The sequence below is a fragment of the Mastigoproctus giganteus genome, chromosome 8, assembly GCF_048544385.1.
Source record: "Mastigoproctus giganteus isolate SK-2022 chromosome 8, ASM4854438v1, whole genome shotgun sequence".
NCBI lineage: Eukaryota > Metazoa > Arthropoda > Arachnida > Uropygi > Thelyphonidae > Mastigoproctus > Mastigoproctus giganteus.
This window is the reverse complement of record NC_143582.1, coordinates 146,032,032-146,048,938: the sequence shown is the minus strand read 5'-3', so window position 1 is coordinate 146,048,938 and position 16,907 is coordinate 146,032,032. Positions and strand designations below refer to the sequence as shown.

General features: G+C 40.1%; 1 protein-coding gene across 1 annotated transcript in view; it reads left to right on the top strand.

Moving 5' to 3' along the window:
* Nucleotides 1–16,907, top strand: part of LOC150081900 (mitogen-activated protein kinase-binding protein 1-like) — a 470,343-nt gene that overhangs the window by 198,297 nt on the left and 255,139 nt on the right. The window contains exon 11 of the mRNA XM_090378972.1: nucleotides 1,911–2,051. Coding sequence (XP_090235098.1) covers nucleotides 1,911–2,051 — 141 coding nt within the window. The remainder of the gene's footprint in view (nucleotides 1–1,910; nucleotides 2,052–16,907) is intronic.

Sequence of the window (16,907 nt, the reverse complement as noted above, 5' to 3'; positions counted from 1 at the left end):
GATGGTCAATAATTTAAAGGTGAAAAGTACAAACTAAAATAAGCAAAAAAAGTTCCAGTGAACATCGAGCCAAAATTGAACCGTTTTCGAAATAATGCACATTTTCTGTTAAGATCTGCTACTGACTATGGGAGCACTAGTTTAGCAAAAAACTATGAATCCTTTGCTAAGGGTGGTTTTATTAAGCATAAGATAATACATATTTAATTTTTGGTTTCGACACCTCAGGATTTTACAGATGTTACAGGATGTTCTTTCTAACACCCTTTCCTCAACATTAGGTGTTTTGCTTCTGGGCCTACCTGCTCGTACTCCATGTGTAAAGTGCCCATTTTCTCTAAGGTGTTGATGTACCCTGATGAATGTGCGCCTGTTGAGCTGCCTTCGGTGGGGAAATGCTTCTTGGTACAAATGTGCATCCTTGAGTGCACTGCCGTTGGCTTTACCGTACATGAAGTGCATGTCCGCATACTCTTCATTGCTGTAGCCTCTTTCCATGTTGACTATCCTTTTGACAAGTTCTAGTAGGCCTGCTACATCTCAGAGCATCGAGAGAGGGGAAACGGAGAGAATGAGCATAACCTAACCTAAACAAACAAGTCAGTGGTGGATCCCAACTCTGTACAGTTCACCTTGTCAGTGGTGGATCCCAACTCTGTACAATTCACCTTGTCAGTGGTGGATCCCAACTAGAAATGTGCAATATCTTGAAAATGATTCACTTAAGGACCCATGTTTACTAGGCTTTTTTTCCATATTGTAATGTGTACAGTTCACCTTTAAATTATTGACCATTACTTTCGAAACACCCTGTATTATTGAACTTGTGTTTTCGAAAGTGTTTTAGTTCAATCTCAGTGGTGTATTTATCCAAAACATTTGCTGTTTTACTGTTAGTGGGTCTTTCTCCAAATTTCTTGTTTGTTTGTTATTTGGTTTTTAGGAGCATTAGCAACTAAGGCCATATTGCTCTGGGAATATGCGGTGGTCATTCCCTGACCTTTCCGCATCCTCCGTATTTGGTGGTGACGGGCTCGAACCCCGGTCTAATCAAGAAGCATGTGCTACGCATTGCTGCTCCTTCCCACCTGGCTATGGAGGCACCCAAAATTTCTTAATTTGTGATCTGTGTAGATTTATTCTTAAATGCAGTTTTATGCTAGTTTGTCCAATATATTGTATCCTGCATTCCTTGCAGGTAATGAGGTATCTGGCAAAAGACTGGGGAGTTATCTATTATAGTGTTGTGTTTATTGTGCATGTTTGGATATGTCATATGTAATTTACTTTTGCATTTCATAAATTTTAGGTGGTTTTGTTGGTGAAGACAGTCTATATAATCTTCTGCGTAAGGGAAGAATTTGTTTCTGTTGACACCTTTGGGATTCTTATTAATTACCAATGGGTTGGAGGCATTGAATGCTAATCAGCCTATTCTAGGAATTAATGGGTCCTTTGTGGTCTTGTCTGAGCCCGAGGTGCAATTTTCCCATACAGTGCATTGTTACTTGTCTTTGTTCTTTGCATAGTGGTTAATTAGAAGTAGGATTTTATGGCTAATAGCCATTAATGTCTTTAATGCTTCCCATTAAGAGCCCGAAATATTTGGATAATTTTTTTTTATATAACTAATTTTAATTATATATATAATATCCCCCCCTTTAAAATTTTAGGATTTAGGGGGGGGGGGACTGCCTATTTTGTTCTCCCAGTAATGTAGCCCTGACTTGGCACCATAAGTAATGTTGGCCTTAAATCAAGTCTCTCTCAACACACTTATAATCAGTAGTACAAAGTGCTCGTGTTACAATAATTTATTACTCCATTTTTAAAGCATTTCTGATTATTTTTTGTTCCTTCATTCTGTAATTGTAGGAATAATGTTTACAAAATTGCTTTTACCTTTATAGATTTTTCAGCAAGAGGGTTCAGCTAGCATTTTACCTTCTGGAACGTTTTTCACCTGCTCAAGTGATGATACAATTCGAGCTTGGAATTTAGAATCTAATATGGTTCAGAACACTGCTCTTCAAAGGAATATATATTGCTCTGTGAGTAGAATTTTATTTTATTAATAAAATTATTTTTTGACTGTGTGAATTAGTGCATGAGTTGCATTTCTGATACATAAGGAGGGTGCTGAATCAAAGTAAAAATAGGCAGATTAAGAAGCACCTGCATATAGTTGGTCAGAAAACTGCTAGCTTGGGGGATACAAGGAATAAGAGCAGCAAAGCAAAAGGCTCAAGCTAATGGGAGTGCTGTGGTTCAGGGGAGAACTGAGGGGGGCAGTTGCCCTCTGAATCACAGTCTTTTAAAATGCACTGTTTGCTTGATGTTTGCGGAGCAGTCGGGTACGGGACATGATACTGCCAAGGGGGATGTCTTTGTGTGTGCACGATGTAAGGAGTGCAAGGAAATCAGGCGACAACTCAGCGTTGTTATGGGCCTTTATGAGAGCTTGAAGGACAGGGTGGATGCCCTCGAAGGAAATAAATTGAGGGGCCCATCAAGCTCTCAGCCGCCCACATCAACGCCAGAGCTTGCACTTGGTCATCAGGCAACACAGAGGCAGCCCCCTAGGCAGAATGCGCTGGTCCCACAGGAACTAGTAGTTGTTGGTGACTCTATTGTCAGGGAAGCGGGGAACATGCTTTGCAAAAAGGATAGGTGGAATAGGACCAGGGTATGTCTGCCAGGGGCAAAGGTTGATGACATTGTAGATCGGATATCATCTTTTAAGGGCACAAAAGGTGATATAGTTGTACACGTTGGCACTAATGATATTAAGAGTAGGAGACCGGCGGAATTACTTAGCAAGTACAGGTCACTGTTGAAAAAAAGGCGTGAATTAGGGTTGAATTTGAAAGTGTCTGCAATTCTGCCCAGACACGATAGGAGGGAGTATATGATGAGAGCCTTGTCGATCAATTCGGCCCTGGAGGGATTGTGCAAGGCTCAAGGGGTAGAATTTTTTTTAGCCTTGTCTGTACTTGTTAACAGGAGAGACTGCTTCTACAGGGATGGGATACAGTTAAATAGAAAGGGTGCAAGAATATTTGCTGATGCTGTCAAGGCAGAGTTAGGTGGGTCAGAAAACTGCTAGTTGGGGGGGATACAAGGACTAATAGATTAACAGTAGCCACTGGCAGAGGTGGAAGTGATTCTTGCACTGCTTCTATTGAAATGAGCAGAAGCCTGAAAAACAAGATGCAGGATATTTCAGAGACTGCTGGGAGTCATTGCGGTACAAGTAAACACATGGGTTGTGTTAGGGTAGCCAAGAATAGAAACAGGTGCATGTATACCTGCGTGTACACCAATGCTAGGAGTTTGGTAAATAAATTTGATGAATTTGAGGTATTGCTCAAAACATCAAAGGCAGATATTGTTGGGATATCAGAGACGTGGTGTCACACAGATATAAGGACTGCGGAACTGGAATTTGGGGAATACAATGTGTATAGAAAGGATAGACAGGACAGGAGGGGAGGAGGGGGTTATGCTATTAGTTAAGAAACACATAAAGTCCAAGGAAGTGAAGCCAGTCGACATCGATGGACAGGGCAGTGTCGAGTCAGTTTGGTGTGACATAAGCATAGGGAAATCAAAATTGATAGTAGGAGTGTGCTATAGGCCTAATGACTCTGATGAGTATAATAAGATATTGTACAGGGAAATAGAGTGGGCCAGTAAATCAGAGAGTCTTATAATGGGGGATTTTAATTTCCCAGATATTGACTGGAATTTGTGGGTTGGTCACTCGCACACTAGCAAGGCTTTTGTGGATTTATTGGATGATTGTTTTCTACATCAGCAATCTGCACTGTCAGCGAACTTCATATTTGACTGCACAATTACCCCCTATGTCTTTTTCTCTCTCCACTTCCCTGAGTGTAGTACCACACAGTAGGTATGTTTCTCTTGGGTTACTGCTACCCATATGCAGTACTTTGCATTTGTCAATGTTAAACTTCAGTTGCCACTTCTCAGCCCATTTGCACAAATTATCTAGATCGAGTTGCAGTAGCATACTGTCTTTACTGTTGTTAACAACCCTGCCAACTGTTGTACATCGGCAAACTTGGACATTAAGCCTGATATACCTTTCATCAGTATCATTGATGAATACACAAAATAACGAGCCCAGCACCTAACTCTAGGGAACTCCACTAATAACATTAGTCCATGAAAAGCAGTGTCCATTGATTACCACTCTCTGTCATCTCCCACTCACCCATCCCTTTATGCATTCTCCCAATTTTCTCTTAATGCAATCCCACTCCAATTTGTACAGCAGTCTTCCATGTGCAAGAGTATCAAAAGCTTTCCTGAAATCCAAGTATATGATATCAAAATTATTTTTTGCATCCAGTTCCTTTGTGACCACATCATAGTATCCAATCAAATTGGTCAGACAGACTTCCCCTTAACAAACCCATGTTGTGTCCGAATTATTACTGCTGTTTTGTCTAGATGATCAGGCAGTGCTTCTTTAACCAGTGACTCCATTATTTTCCTTGGAACATAAGTTAAACTAACAGGTCTACAGTTACTTGTGTCACTTTTTCAAACCCCTTTGTGAATTGGGGATACATTTGTACACCTCCAGTCCATGGGGGCCTCCCCTTAGTCCAAGGAAGCTCTCATAATTATGGCTAAGGGTTTGCTTACTTCCTTTGCTGCTTCATTGGGCACATTGTTTAACCTCAACAATGTCTTCTCCAATTTTCTCTCAGTTATTACAAAATCACTTAGCTTCCTGTTAGTTTTATAAGTTTCTGGCATTCTCCTCCTTGAATAAATCCCCATTACCTGAATGTAGATGCAAAATACTCATTCAGTTTATCAGCTACCTGAGCATGATCATCAATGGTCAAACCATCTATGTTAAGTGGACCAATCTGATTCATCCCTTTCCTTCTAGAGTGTACATAAATAAAGAACTCTTTGTTGGTTTTCTTTGCATCGTTTGCCAAGGATTTCTCATTATCTGTCTTCCCCTGCCTAACTTCCTTTGTGACTTGATTGCAGACTAGCCTGTATCTGCCACAGACTTCTGTGCCACCTGATAATTTATATGCATCCTACGGATTTTTTTTTCTCTGCCCCAAGCCTCATTAATTCATCTGATATCCATTTAGGCTTGAACCTTGAACAGTATTTCTTAGTTGGTATGAAAGCATACCTTAGAAGGCTTCCCATTCAGTGCCTCCATAGCCAGGTGGGCAGGAGGAGCAGTGCGTAGCATACACTTCTTGATTAGACCGGGGTTCGAGCCCGTGACCACCAAATACGGAGGATGTGGAAAGGTCAGGAAATGACCACCACATATTCCTGGAGCAATATGGCCTTAGTTGCTAATGCTCCTAAAAACCAAATAACAACAACAGGCTTCCCATTTAGAATTCAACATTGGTAACATCATCAGTTGATCCCACTGTATAGAATTTAAAACCTCTGTGAGACCACTGTAGTCACCTTTATGAAAGCAAAAGTCCTTCCCTTTATCCTTGATGATAATCACATCTTTAAGTAGATACCACATCAGTACACTGCGATCACTGTCACCCAGTATTTCCTTTATCCACAAATTCTTAATGCATGAATAATCACTGTTGATAATCAGATCAAGAGTATTACTCCCTTTGGTTGCCCCTTAAACATATTGCTGTGGAAAACAATATTCCAATAAATCCACAAAAGTCTTGCTAGCGTGCGAGTGACAATCTACAAGTACCAGCAAATATCTGGAAAGTTAAAAACCCCCGTTATAAGACATTCTGATTTACCGGCCCAATCTATTTCTCTGCACAATTGCTCATTATACTCGTCGGATTCATTAGGCCTATAACACACACCTACTCTCATTTTCCCCCTTCCCAGTGCTTATATCACACCACAATGACTCAACATTGCATTGTCCACTAATGTCAATTGGATGCACTTCCTTAGCATTTGTGTTTTTAACTAACAGCATAACCCCTCCACCCTTCCTGTCCTGTCTGTCCTTTCTGTACACATTGCACTCCCCAAATTCCAATTCTGCACTGCTTATATCTGTGTGACACCACTTCTTTGATGTCTTGACCAGCACTGCAAACTCATCAAATTTATTAACTATACTTCTAGCATTGGTGTATATGCTAGAAGTATAGTTAATTACCCTTTAGTTACCCTAAATTTTTAATTTAATTTACCCTAAACTTTTACTTTACTAAAATTGTACTTTAAATATGGAAATATGTCTTCTACGTTATGTTCATAACATGGGACCTTATATCATCCAGCTCCTTGTTAGCATTTTCTATGGGGTACTGACCAAATTCACTGACCAAAAAAAGTGCAAGAATTACTTTCATCTCTGCCTGCAGCTATTGTTAATCTAGTAGCTTATTTACCCCCAAGCAAGCTAGTTTCTGATCGATCTGATACTGCCTCAACAGCATCAGCAAATATTCTTGCACCGTTTCTATTTAAGTGTGCCCCATCCCTGTAGAAGCAGTCTCTTCTGTTAACAAGCACAGACCATGCTGAAAAAAATTCTACCCCATGAGCCTTGCACAATTTCTCCAGGGCCAAGTTGATTGACAAGGCTCTCATCAAATTCGGCCCTGGAAAGATTGTGCAAGGCTCAAGGGGTAAAATTTTTTTTCAGCCTAGTCTGAAAAATATTGATACCCGACAACTGATTGCCTTCCATCCTCCAGACATGGTAAAATGAATTTTTTTCAGCCTGGTCTGTACTCGTTAACAGAAGGGACTGCTTCTACAGGGATGGGATACACTTAAATAGAAAGGGTGCAAGAATATTTGCTGATGCTATCGAGGCAGTGTTAGGTGGGGCGGAAAACTGCTAGCTTGGGGGGATACAAGGACTAATAGATTAACAGTAGCCACTGGCAGAGGTGAAAGTGATTCTTGCACTGCTTCTATTGGAATAAGCAGCAGCCTGGAAACACAAGATGCAGGATATTTCAGAGACTGGTGGGAGTCATTGGGGTACAAGTAAACATGGGTTGTGTTAGGGTAGCTAAGAATAGGAACAAGTGCATGTATACTTGCGTGTACACCAATGCTAGGAGTTTGGTAAATAAATTTGATGAATTTGAGGTATTGCTCAAAACATCAAAGGCAGATATTGTTGGGATATCAGAGACGGGGTGTCACACAGATATAAGGAATGCCGAACTGGAATTTGGGGAGGTACAATGTGTACAGAAAGGATAGACAGGATAGGAAGGAAGAAGGCGTTATGCTATTAGTTAAGAATCACATAAAATCCAAGGAAGTGAAGCCAGTCGACATCGCTGGACAGTGCAGTGTCGAGTCAGTTTGGTGTAACATAAGCATTGGGAGATCAAAATTGAGAGTAGGAGTGTGTTATAGGCCTAATGACTCTGATGAGTATAATAAGAAAATGTACAGGGAAATAGAGTGAGTCAGTAAATCAGAGAGTCTTATAATGAGGGATTTTAATTTCCCAGATATTGACTGGAATTTGTGGGTTGGTCACTCACACACTAGCAAGGCTTTTGTGGATTTATTGGATGATTGTTTTCTACATAAGCATGTTGAGGAGGCAACTAGAGGGAGTAATACTCTTGATCTGATTAGCAGTAGTGATTCTTCATGCATTAAGAATCTTCAGATAAAGAAACCACTAGGGGGCAGTGATCACAGTGTGCTGAAGTGGGATTTACTCAAAGAGGTAACTACCATCAGGGGTAAAGGGAAGAGTTTTTGCTTTCATAAAGGGAACTACGATGGTCTGAGACAGTATTTAAATTCTATACAGTGGGACCAACTGATGATGTTACCAAACGCAAATTCAAAGTGGGAAGTATTCAAAGAACTTATCTTGGAAACTACTAGGCTTTACATACCAACTAAGAAATATTGTTCAAGGTTTAGGCCTAAATGGATGTCAGATGAGGCCTAAATGGATGTCACTAATGAGACATATGGTAGAGAAGAAAAATGCATGGGATACATATAAATTAACATGTGACACAGAAGCTTATGATTGATTTAAGCTGGTCTGTAATCAAGTTACAAAGGAGGTTAGGCAGGCAAAGGCAGATTACGAGAAATCTTTGGCAAAGGATGCAAAGAAAAACAGCAAAGAGTTCTTTACTTATGTAAACTCTAGAAGGAAGGGGATGAATCAGATTGGTCTACTTGATATCGATGGTTCAACTGTTGATGATCCTGCTCAGGTAGCTAACAAGCTAAATGAATATTTTGCATCGATATTCACACATGAGGAGTTATTCAGCGAGGGGAATGCCAGAGGTGTATTCAACTCTGGCAGTAAGCTAGATAATCTTGTAATAACTGTGAGTAAAGTGGAGGAGAAATTGTTGAAGATAAACACAAGAAAGGCACCTGGGGTGGATGGAATCTATCCAGTTATATTAAAGGAGGCAGCAAAGGAAGTAAGCAAACCCTTAGCCACAATTCCTTGGACTCAGGGGAGGTACCCATAGACTGGAGATGTGCAAATGTGACCCCGATTCACAAAGGAGGATCAAAGGCTGACACAAGTAATTATAGACCTGTGAGTTTAACTTCTGTTCCAGGAAAATTAATGGAGGCACCGATTAAAGAAGCACTGCAGGATCATCTAGACAAAACTTCATTTATACCTCGGACACAGCATGGTTTTGTTAAGGGAAAGTCTTGCCTGACCAATTTGATTGGATACTATGATGCAGTCACAAAAGAACTGGATTCAGGGAATAACTTTGATATTATATATTTGGATCTTAGAAAGGCTTTTGATACTGTTGCACAAGAAGACTGCTGCGCAAATTGGAGCAGTGTGGCATTGGAGGCAAATTGCTGCTATGGATGAAGGGATGGTTGAGGGGGAGAAGACAAAGAGTGGTAATCAATGGACACTGCTCATTGTGGACTAATGTTAATAGTGGAGTCCCTCAGGGTTCAGTGTTGGGTCCATTATTGTTTTCTGTATTTATAAATGATATTGACAATGGTATATCAAGCTTAATGTCCAAGTTTTCAGACGATACAAAGGTTGGCAGGGTTGTTAAGGACACTATTGACACTATGCTGCTGCAACAGGATCTGGAAATGGGCTGAGAGGTATCAAATGAAGTTTAACATTGACAAATGTAAAGTACTACATACGGGAAACAGCAATCCCAGAGCAACGTATCAACTCTGTGGTACTACACTGACAGTGTAGAGAATGAAAAGTAACTGGGGGTAATTATGCAGGCAAATATGAAGTTCTCTGAGCAGTGCAGACGGGCTGCAAGAGTAGCTCATGGTGTCTTGTCAATGATATACTGGAACTTTTCTAGCAGGGATAAGGAAGTGATTAGTCCCTTATAAAAAGCAATGGTCAGGCCACACCTTGAGTACTGTATACAGGTCTGGAAGCCTCATTTCAAGAAGGATGTAAAGCTGCTGGAACGAGTACAGAAATGGGCAACAAATTAATGAATGGAACAAAGGGTTGCTCTTATGAAGAAAGGCTTAAGTTTTGCAAATTACAGTGTCTTGAGACTAGGCACCGGCGAAGTGATCTGATAGAGGTGTATAAAGCTTTGAATGGTTTGAGCATGCTCAATGCCGATGGGATTCTTTCTCTTGCTTAGAATAACCATCTGAGATGGCATAAATTCAGATTGAGGAAAGACAGATGTAGGATAGATGTGCAGAAATTTGCCTTTAGCCAGTGGGTAGTTGATTGGAGAAATTGATAATCTTGGAACAGACTTCCATCCTTTGTTGTGGAAGTTGGTAGCCTAAATAAATTTAAGACTCAGCTGGACAGGTATTTCGAACGAACAGAGAGGTGAAATGGAAGTGGCTTTTTTTTGGCTGATGCTTGCTTTCTTGCATCATATGCCTATGCTAATGCTAATCATATACTCCTTCCTGTCGTGTCTGGGCAGAATTGCCGACGCCTTCCAATTCAACCCTAGCTCACGACTTTTTTTTCAACATTGACCTGTACTTGTTAATTAAATATGCAGATCTCTTACTCTTAGTGTCATTAGTGCCAATATGTACAACAATATCACCTTTGTTCCCTTAAAAGATGATATCTGCTCTAAAACATTATCAACTTTTGCCACTGGCAGACATGCCCTGTTCCTGTTCCACCTATCTTTTTTGCATAATATATTTGCTGTCTCCTTGACAATAACTAGTTTCTATGGGACTACTGCATTCTGCCTTGGAGATTGCCTTTGCGTTGTCTGACGCAGAGGAGTGAGCTCTGGAATTGAGTTGGGCAGCTGAGAGCGTGATGGGCCCCTAATATTAATTTCTTCAAGGGCATCTACCCTACACCTCAAACTCTCATAGATGCCCATCAGAATGCTGAGTTGGCACCTAATTTCTTGACACCTAGCACACGTCTTTGTGTGTGTGTGTGCTAGGTGCCTAATCTCTGTGCATCTAGCACACACACACACACACACACACACACACACACACACACACACACACACACACACACACACACACACAAAGACATTCTCCTTGGCTAGACCATGTCCTGTTCTAGAAATGCCTACAAACATTTCACATTTCGCACATTTTTTGAAACCGTGATGTGTTAGAGAATCACCCCCTTAATTTCTCCCTCGAGCCACAGCACTCCTGCTAATCTGTGATCTTTGCTTCGCAGCTCTAGTCTGGATCATTATTTCCATTTAAATTTAAACAATTTAATTAACAATGAAATTTAATAAGATTATTAAATGCAGCATCATGTTAGAGAGGCAACAAGAGTAAACAGTATTCTTGATTTGGTTTCAGCAGTGATTCTTCCTGCATTAAGAATCTGTAGGTAAAAGAGCCACTGGGTGGTAGCGGTCACAGTATACTAATGAGGAATGTAATTACAGACATAACTACTGGCAAGGGTAAAGGGAGTGGCTTTCATAAGGGAGACTGGAGAGGTCTCAGACAGTTTTTAAATTGTTTGCAACAACTGATGATGCTACCAACAGCAAATTCTAAATGGGAAGTATTTAGATAAGTAATCAAAGAAGCTATTATTCTTTTCATACCGACAAAGAAGTACTGTTCAAGGGTTTGAACAGTACTTTAAGTACTTGACATGAATGGATGTCAGCTGAACTATTGAGACATGTGGCAGAGAAGAAAAGTGCATGGGATGCATATAAATTATCAGGTAATACAGAAGCCTATGGTATATATAAATTAGTCTATAATAAAATCACAAAGGAGGTTAAGCAAGCTAAGGCAGCCTGTGAGAAGTCTCTGGCAAAAAATGCAAAGAACTGCAAACCCTTCTATGCTTATATTGACAATAGAAGGAAGGAAGGAAGGGGATGAATCACATTGGGCACTTGATGTCTATGATTTAACTGTTGATAACCTTGCTCAGGTTTTGGACAAATTGATTAGGTATTTTTGAAATTATATTCACACATGAGAAATTCTTTAAGGAAAGGGATGCCAGAAATTTATCAAACTCTTAACGATGAGCTAAATGACTGTGATAAATGAAAGGAAAACAGAAGAGAAATTGTTGAGAATAGACATAAAAAAGGCACCTTAGGGGTGGATGGAAACTATCCAATTATATTGAGAGAAGCAGTAAAGGAGGTAAGCAAACCCTTAGCTTTATGAGAGCATACTTAGATTCAGGGGAGGTCCCTATGAACTGGAGATGTGCAAATGTATTCCCAATTCATAAAGGGGCTCAAAAGGTGACATGAGTAATTACAGACCTGTTAGTTTAATGTCTATTCCAGGGAAAATAATGGAATTACTGGTTAAAGAAGTAATGCAGGACCATTTGGATAGGCATGCAATTATACTGCAGTCACAGCATGGATTTGTCAAGGGGTCTTGTATAACCAATCTGATAGTCTACTGTGATGCAGTGACCAAGGAACAGGAAGAAAAAAATAATTTTTTTTTAATGAAAACCCCAAAGACGAGAGGTATTAAAACCTGTAATACTCAGTTCCCTGCATGGGTTGGAGGGTGAGAAGATGAAAGAAGATACTTGTTTACATTAGACTTGAACTTCTGTAAATTGTAATTTTCAGAAATATATATGAAGGATGGTAAAGGATAGCGGATGCTTAGAAAGCGGTACTCACCTTGAATTAATCTGCGATGACTTACTTAGGCAGCGTGGTTAATATTTAAGTTGAATTGTTAAGTTGAATAAAATTAAAAGGGGGGGAAATAGGTAAGTGTTGACTGAGTTAAAATAGGTGCAAGGAAACAGAAGCGTACACATCCAATCCTTGGTTGTCATTGAAGTAAAGAAGCAAAAGAATAATTGAAAACTAAATAGGTGAATACGGTGAAGCCAATAGTCATTACGGGGACTTTCGTTGGTTAAAACGTCTTCAGTTGGCAATGTGTGGAGAGTGAACGCTCATGGTATTTAAGAAATAAATTATACTCTCATGATACCTTTTTTGTGTGGGAACTTTAATTGCGAGAGGTTCCAAATTGGGGAAAGATTGAAGGGGAGTTTGGAATTTAGAATTTTAAGGTTTGAGTGGTACTGGTACCATTCAATAGCTAGGGCTTCATATTGAACTATTCTGTAGCTGGATTTTAGTTTAATGATGAAAATGGCAGAGTCAATGAGGGGGGGGGGTGGTTGTGGGTCTGGGCATGAATTGTAAGTTCTGTAACAGATTGGTTAGACATGAGACTATGGAAATGATAGTATGCACGGGTGTTGGATGTTTTTGATGAGCCAAATTTGGTAGTGGTACTTCCGATGTAACATGTATTACAGTTTGGTTGACAATTAATGAGGTATATTATATTATTGAGGTCGTTTCTAGGATAGTTTTGTGTGTCTTTATAGGAGCTGAAGAAGGATCCTAATTTGTTGTAGGTGGAAAAAACAAGGGAGATATCAGTGTCGTTAAATAGATGGCGGAACTATGCTACAAGTTAATTGTGATAAGGGAGGACTGTGCGGATGTTTGTTTTATTGTTGTCTTTGGTTGGATTTTTAAGTTTAATTTTATTTTTAGTGATGGAGATTGTGTTTAAAATAAGTTGGTGGGGGTAACCTCTGGATATAAATTTGTCGGTTAGATGTTGGATTTCGTTATAAAGGTCGGTTGGTGAGGAGCTGTACTTTTAGTTCATTGTGAATTTGATTATATAAAACTACTTTTTTAGTGTTTAGGGGGCGATGGGAGGCAAAATGTAGATATTTACCGGTGTTTGTATTTTCCCTGAAAATTTTCGTATTTAATTTTCGTATTTAATTTGGTGCCTGTTGTATAGATAGTGAGATTGAGGAAATTTATCTGATTGTTTTGTCCAATTTCAAGGGTGAATTTAAGTCTGTCTTGTATAGAGTTGAGTTTTACGAAGAGGTTATCAATGATGGATCTGTTGCCTAAGAAAAGCACCTTTGGAATAAGAAAGTGAAAAAAGGTGACACAGAAGAGAGGAAGTGCAAATTTTGAAAACAAGTGGAGATATACCATCAGAACCTGGAGCTATCTTAGCATCAAGATTGTTCAAAATCCTCACATCCTTTTGATGAAAGACCTCAAGAGGCATTAAAGGGAACGTACTGGGAATGGTGGGAGGCAGTTTACCAAATCATTAATACATGAGTTGGAAGGAAAATAGGATGCTAGCAAGGTCAGCTTTATCCTTGGCTGAAGTGGCAATAAAACCATCTGGTTTGGACAGAGGTGGGAACAGAGATGGGTAAAAGCTGCAGTCAATAGCTTTGGCAAGAGATCATTTGGACAAGAAGCAAGTATTCTACTCTTAGCCTGTTCTAAATCTAGTTTGGGCTGATTAATAACTGCTTTACAATTGTTGTAAGCTTTGGTTAGGCAGAAAATGAACCTGGAGATACTAGCCAATTATGATATGCAACATTCTTCTCTTGAACAGCCTTAGCACATTTATTGGAAATCCAAGGTTTAGATAAAGGACGAGATTTTAAGGTGGAGTGTAGAGCAAAGAATTTCATCCTTACAAGAATAATTTCTTAGACACAATCTGAGCAAATGCAGACATCAGAAGTTTTGAAACAGTAATCCGATGAAGGAAAAGAAGAAAAGAAATCATGCAGATCATCCCATTTTGCATTCTTGTAATGCCAAATGACACGTGTTTGGGAATGGCCTTGAGAGAAAAGCTCCATTGGAGAAGAGAATATCACCAATTTGTGATCTGAGGTGCCTAGAGACTACCCACCTTGACTGTGTACTTAGAAGTTCATTGTTTGTGAGAAAAAGATCGAGTATGTTGGATGTGTGGTTGGGATTGTCTGATATTCTAGTAGGTAAATGAACAATCTGTGCAAGGTCATTAGTAATTGCAAGAGCCTCAGCATCTTGACCAGCTGGGTCCGTATGACTAAAAAACGGAACCCAGCTGGAGTTGTGAACATTAAAATCACTGAATAAAATTACCTCACTATTAGGAAAGTTGGACTGGAGAAAGTCAAGTTTCAAAGAGAGGAAGTCAAAGAGTACCAAGTGATTAGTGGAGTTGGGAGAACAATAGAGGCAACAGGCAAATTTGATAGAATGTGGTAGAGCAATTTTAAGCCAGAGAAAATTGGAAAGAGGAGATTCCAAATTACTGTGTCTCTGGCAGGGAATATCAGAACAGACGTATATGCCCAATTACCTTTGAAGCAAAAGGAATCATATAAGAAACAATTCAGACAGCTGAGATGAGCAGAAGTTGAATCAACTGATAACCGAAATTCTGTCAGAAAAAATGTGAGGTTTGGCAGACTGTAAGTGGAAATGAACATCATTGAGATTAGAACTGAGACCATGTATATCTGTGTAATGAATGAGGAAGGGTTTTGTAGGTTTAGGTCTTTTCGCAGATAAGTTTGCTCTTTTTTTTTTTTTTTAGGAGCATTAGCAACTAAGGCCATATTGCTCCGGGAATATGCAGTGGTCATTCCCTGACCTTTCCGCATCCTCCGTATTTGGTAGTGATGGGCTCGAACCCTGGTCTAATCAAGAAGTGTGTGGTATGCACTGCTGCTCCTTCCCCACCTGGCTACGGAAGCACCATAAGTTTGCTCTATTAGTTAGACAATTAATGTTCTGTTCAGTAGTAAGAAAAGGTGGGGGGGAACGTGCTGTATGAAGTAATAAAATTTTTGGATATTTCATACACATGGTAAGAATATGGCAGAGTAGAGGCAGCAATATTATAGACTAGCTGATCCAGAATCAGGATATCAGCAAGATTATGCACTAGCTGATACCCTGAATGGTACTACACTCAGGGTAGTAGAGAACGAAAAAGACCTGGAGGTAATTGTGTAGTCAGACATTAAATTATCTGAGCAGTGCATGCGAGGACAGCTCATGGGGTTTTGTCAATGATATACTGAAACTTTGTTAGCATGGATATGGAGGTGATTATCCCTTTATACAAGGCCATGGTTAGGCTGCACTTTGAGTACTTTATACAGATCTTGAGGCCTCACTTTAGGAAGGATGTAGAACTACTTGAACAGGTGCAGAGAAGGGCAACCAGATTGGTGAAGGAACAGAATGGTGCTCTTACCTTAAAAAGGCTTCAGTTCTGCAAATTGCAGTGTCTCAAGACTAGGCACAGCACCTGCAGTGGTGATCTGATTGAGGTGTTTAAAGACTTGAATGGATTGAGTAAGCTGAATGTTAATGGCATTCTTCCACTTGCTGAGACTACACATATGAGGGAGCATCAATTAAAGTTGAGGAAGGATGGTTGCAGGATAGCATTAGTAGAGGCATACGTTGCAAGGAAGCAAGCTTATGCAGAATCAGCCAAAAAAAACCTCCCATTTGACCCCTCCATTCGTTCCAAATGCCTGTCCAGCTCGGCCTTAAATTTATTTAAGCTATCAACTTCCACAACAAAAGATGGAAGTCGGTTCCAGCAATCAACTACCCATGGCTAAAGGCAAAATTCTGCACATCCATTCTACAACTGTCTTTCCTCAATTTGAATTTGTGCCCACTCAGATTTTTAATCTGAGCAAGAGGAAGAATCCCATCAGCATTCAGCTTGCTCAAGCCATTCAAGGCCTTATACACCTCAGTCAGATCAAAGGTCTCCAGGTGAGACCTTTGATCTGACTGAGATCTGACTGAAAGACTTAAATTCTGCAATTTGCAGAATTTAAGCCTTTCTTGGTAAGAGCATACCCCCCTTGTTCCCCTCACCAATCTTGTTGCCCTTCTTTGTACTCATTCTAGCAACTCTATATCCTTCCTAAAATGAGGCCTCCAGACCTGTACACCGTACTCTAGGTGTGGCCTGACCATTGCCGCGTATAACAGGATAGTCACCTCCCAAGCCCTGCTAGCAAAATTCCTATATATCATTGAGCAGTGCAGACAGGCTGCCCTGGCATCCCATCTTCACTGCTCAGCGAACTTCATATTCTACTGCACAATTACCCCAGGTCTTTTTCACTTTCCACTTCCCTGAGTGTAGTACCACACAGTAGGTATGTTTCGCTTTGGTTATAGGCGCCTCCGTAGCCAGGTGGGCAGGAGCAGCAGTGCGTAGCACACGCTTCTTGATTACACCCGAGGTTCGAACCCGTGCCCACCAAATACGGAGGATGCGGAAAGGTCAGGGAATGACCACCGCATATCCCCGGAGCAATATGGCCTTAGTTGCTAATGCTCCTAAAAAACAAATAACAAAAAATAAATAACAAATAACAATCTTTGGTTATTGCTACCCATAAGCAGCACTTTGCATTTGTCAATGTTAAACTTCAGTTACCACTTCTCAGCCCATTTGCCCAACTTATCTAGTTTCAGTTGGAGTAGCATATTGTCTTTATTGTTGTTAACAACCCTGCCAACCTTTGTATCATCTGCAAACTTGGACATTAAACCTGATATACCTTCATCAATGTCATTGATAAA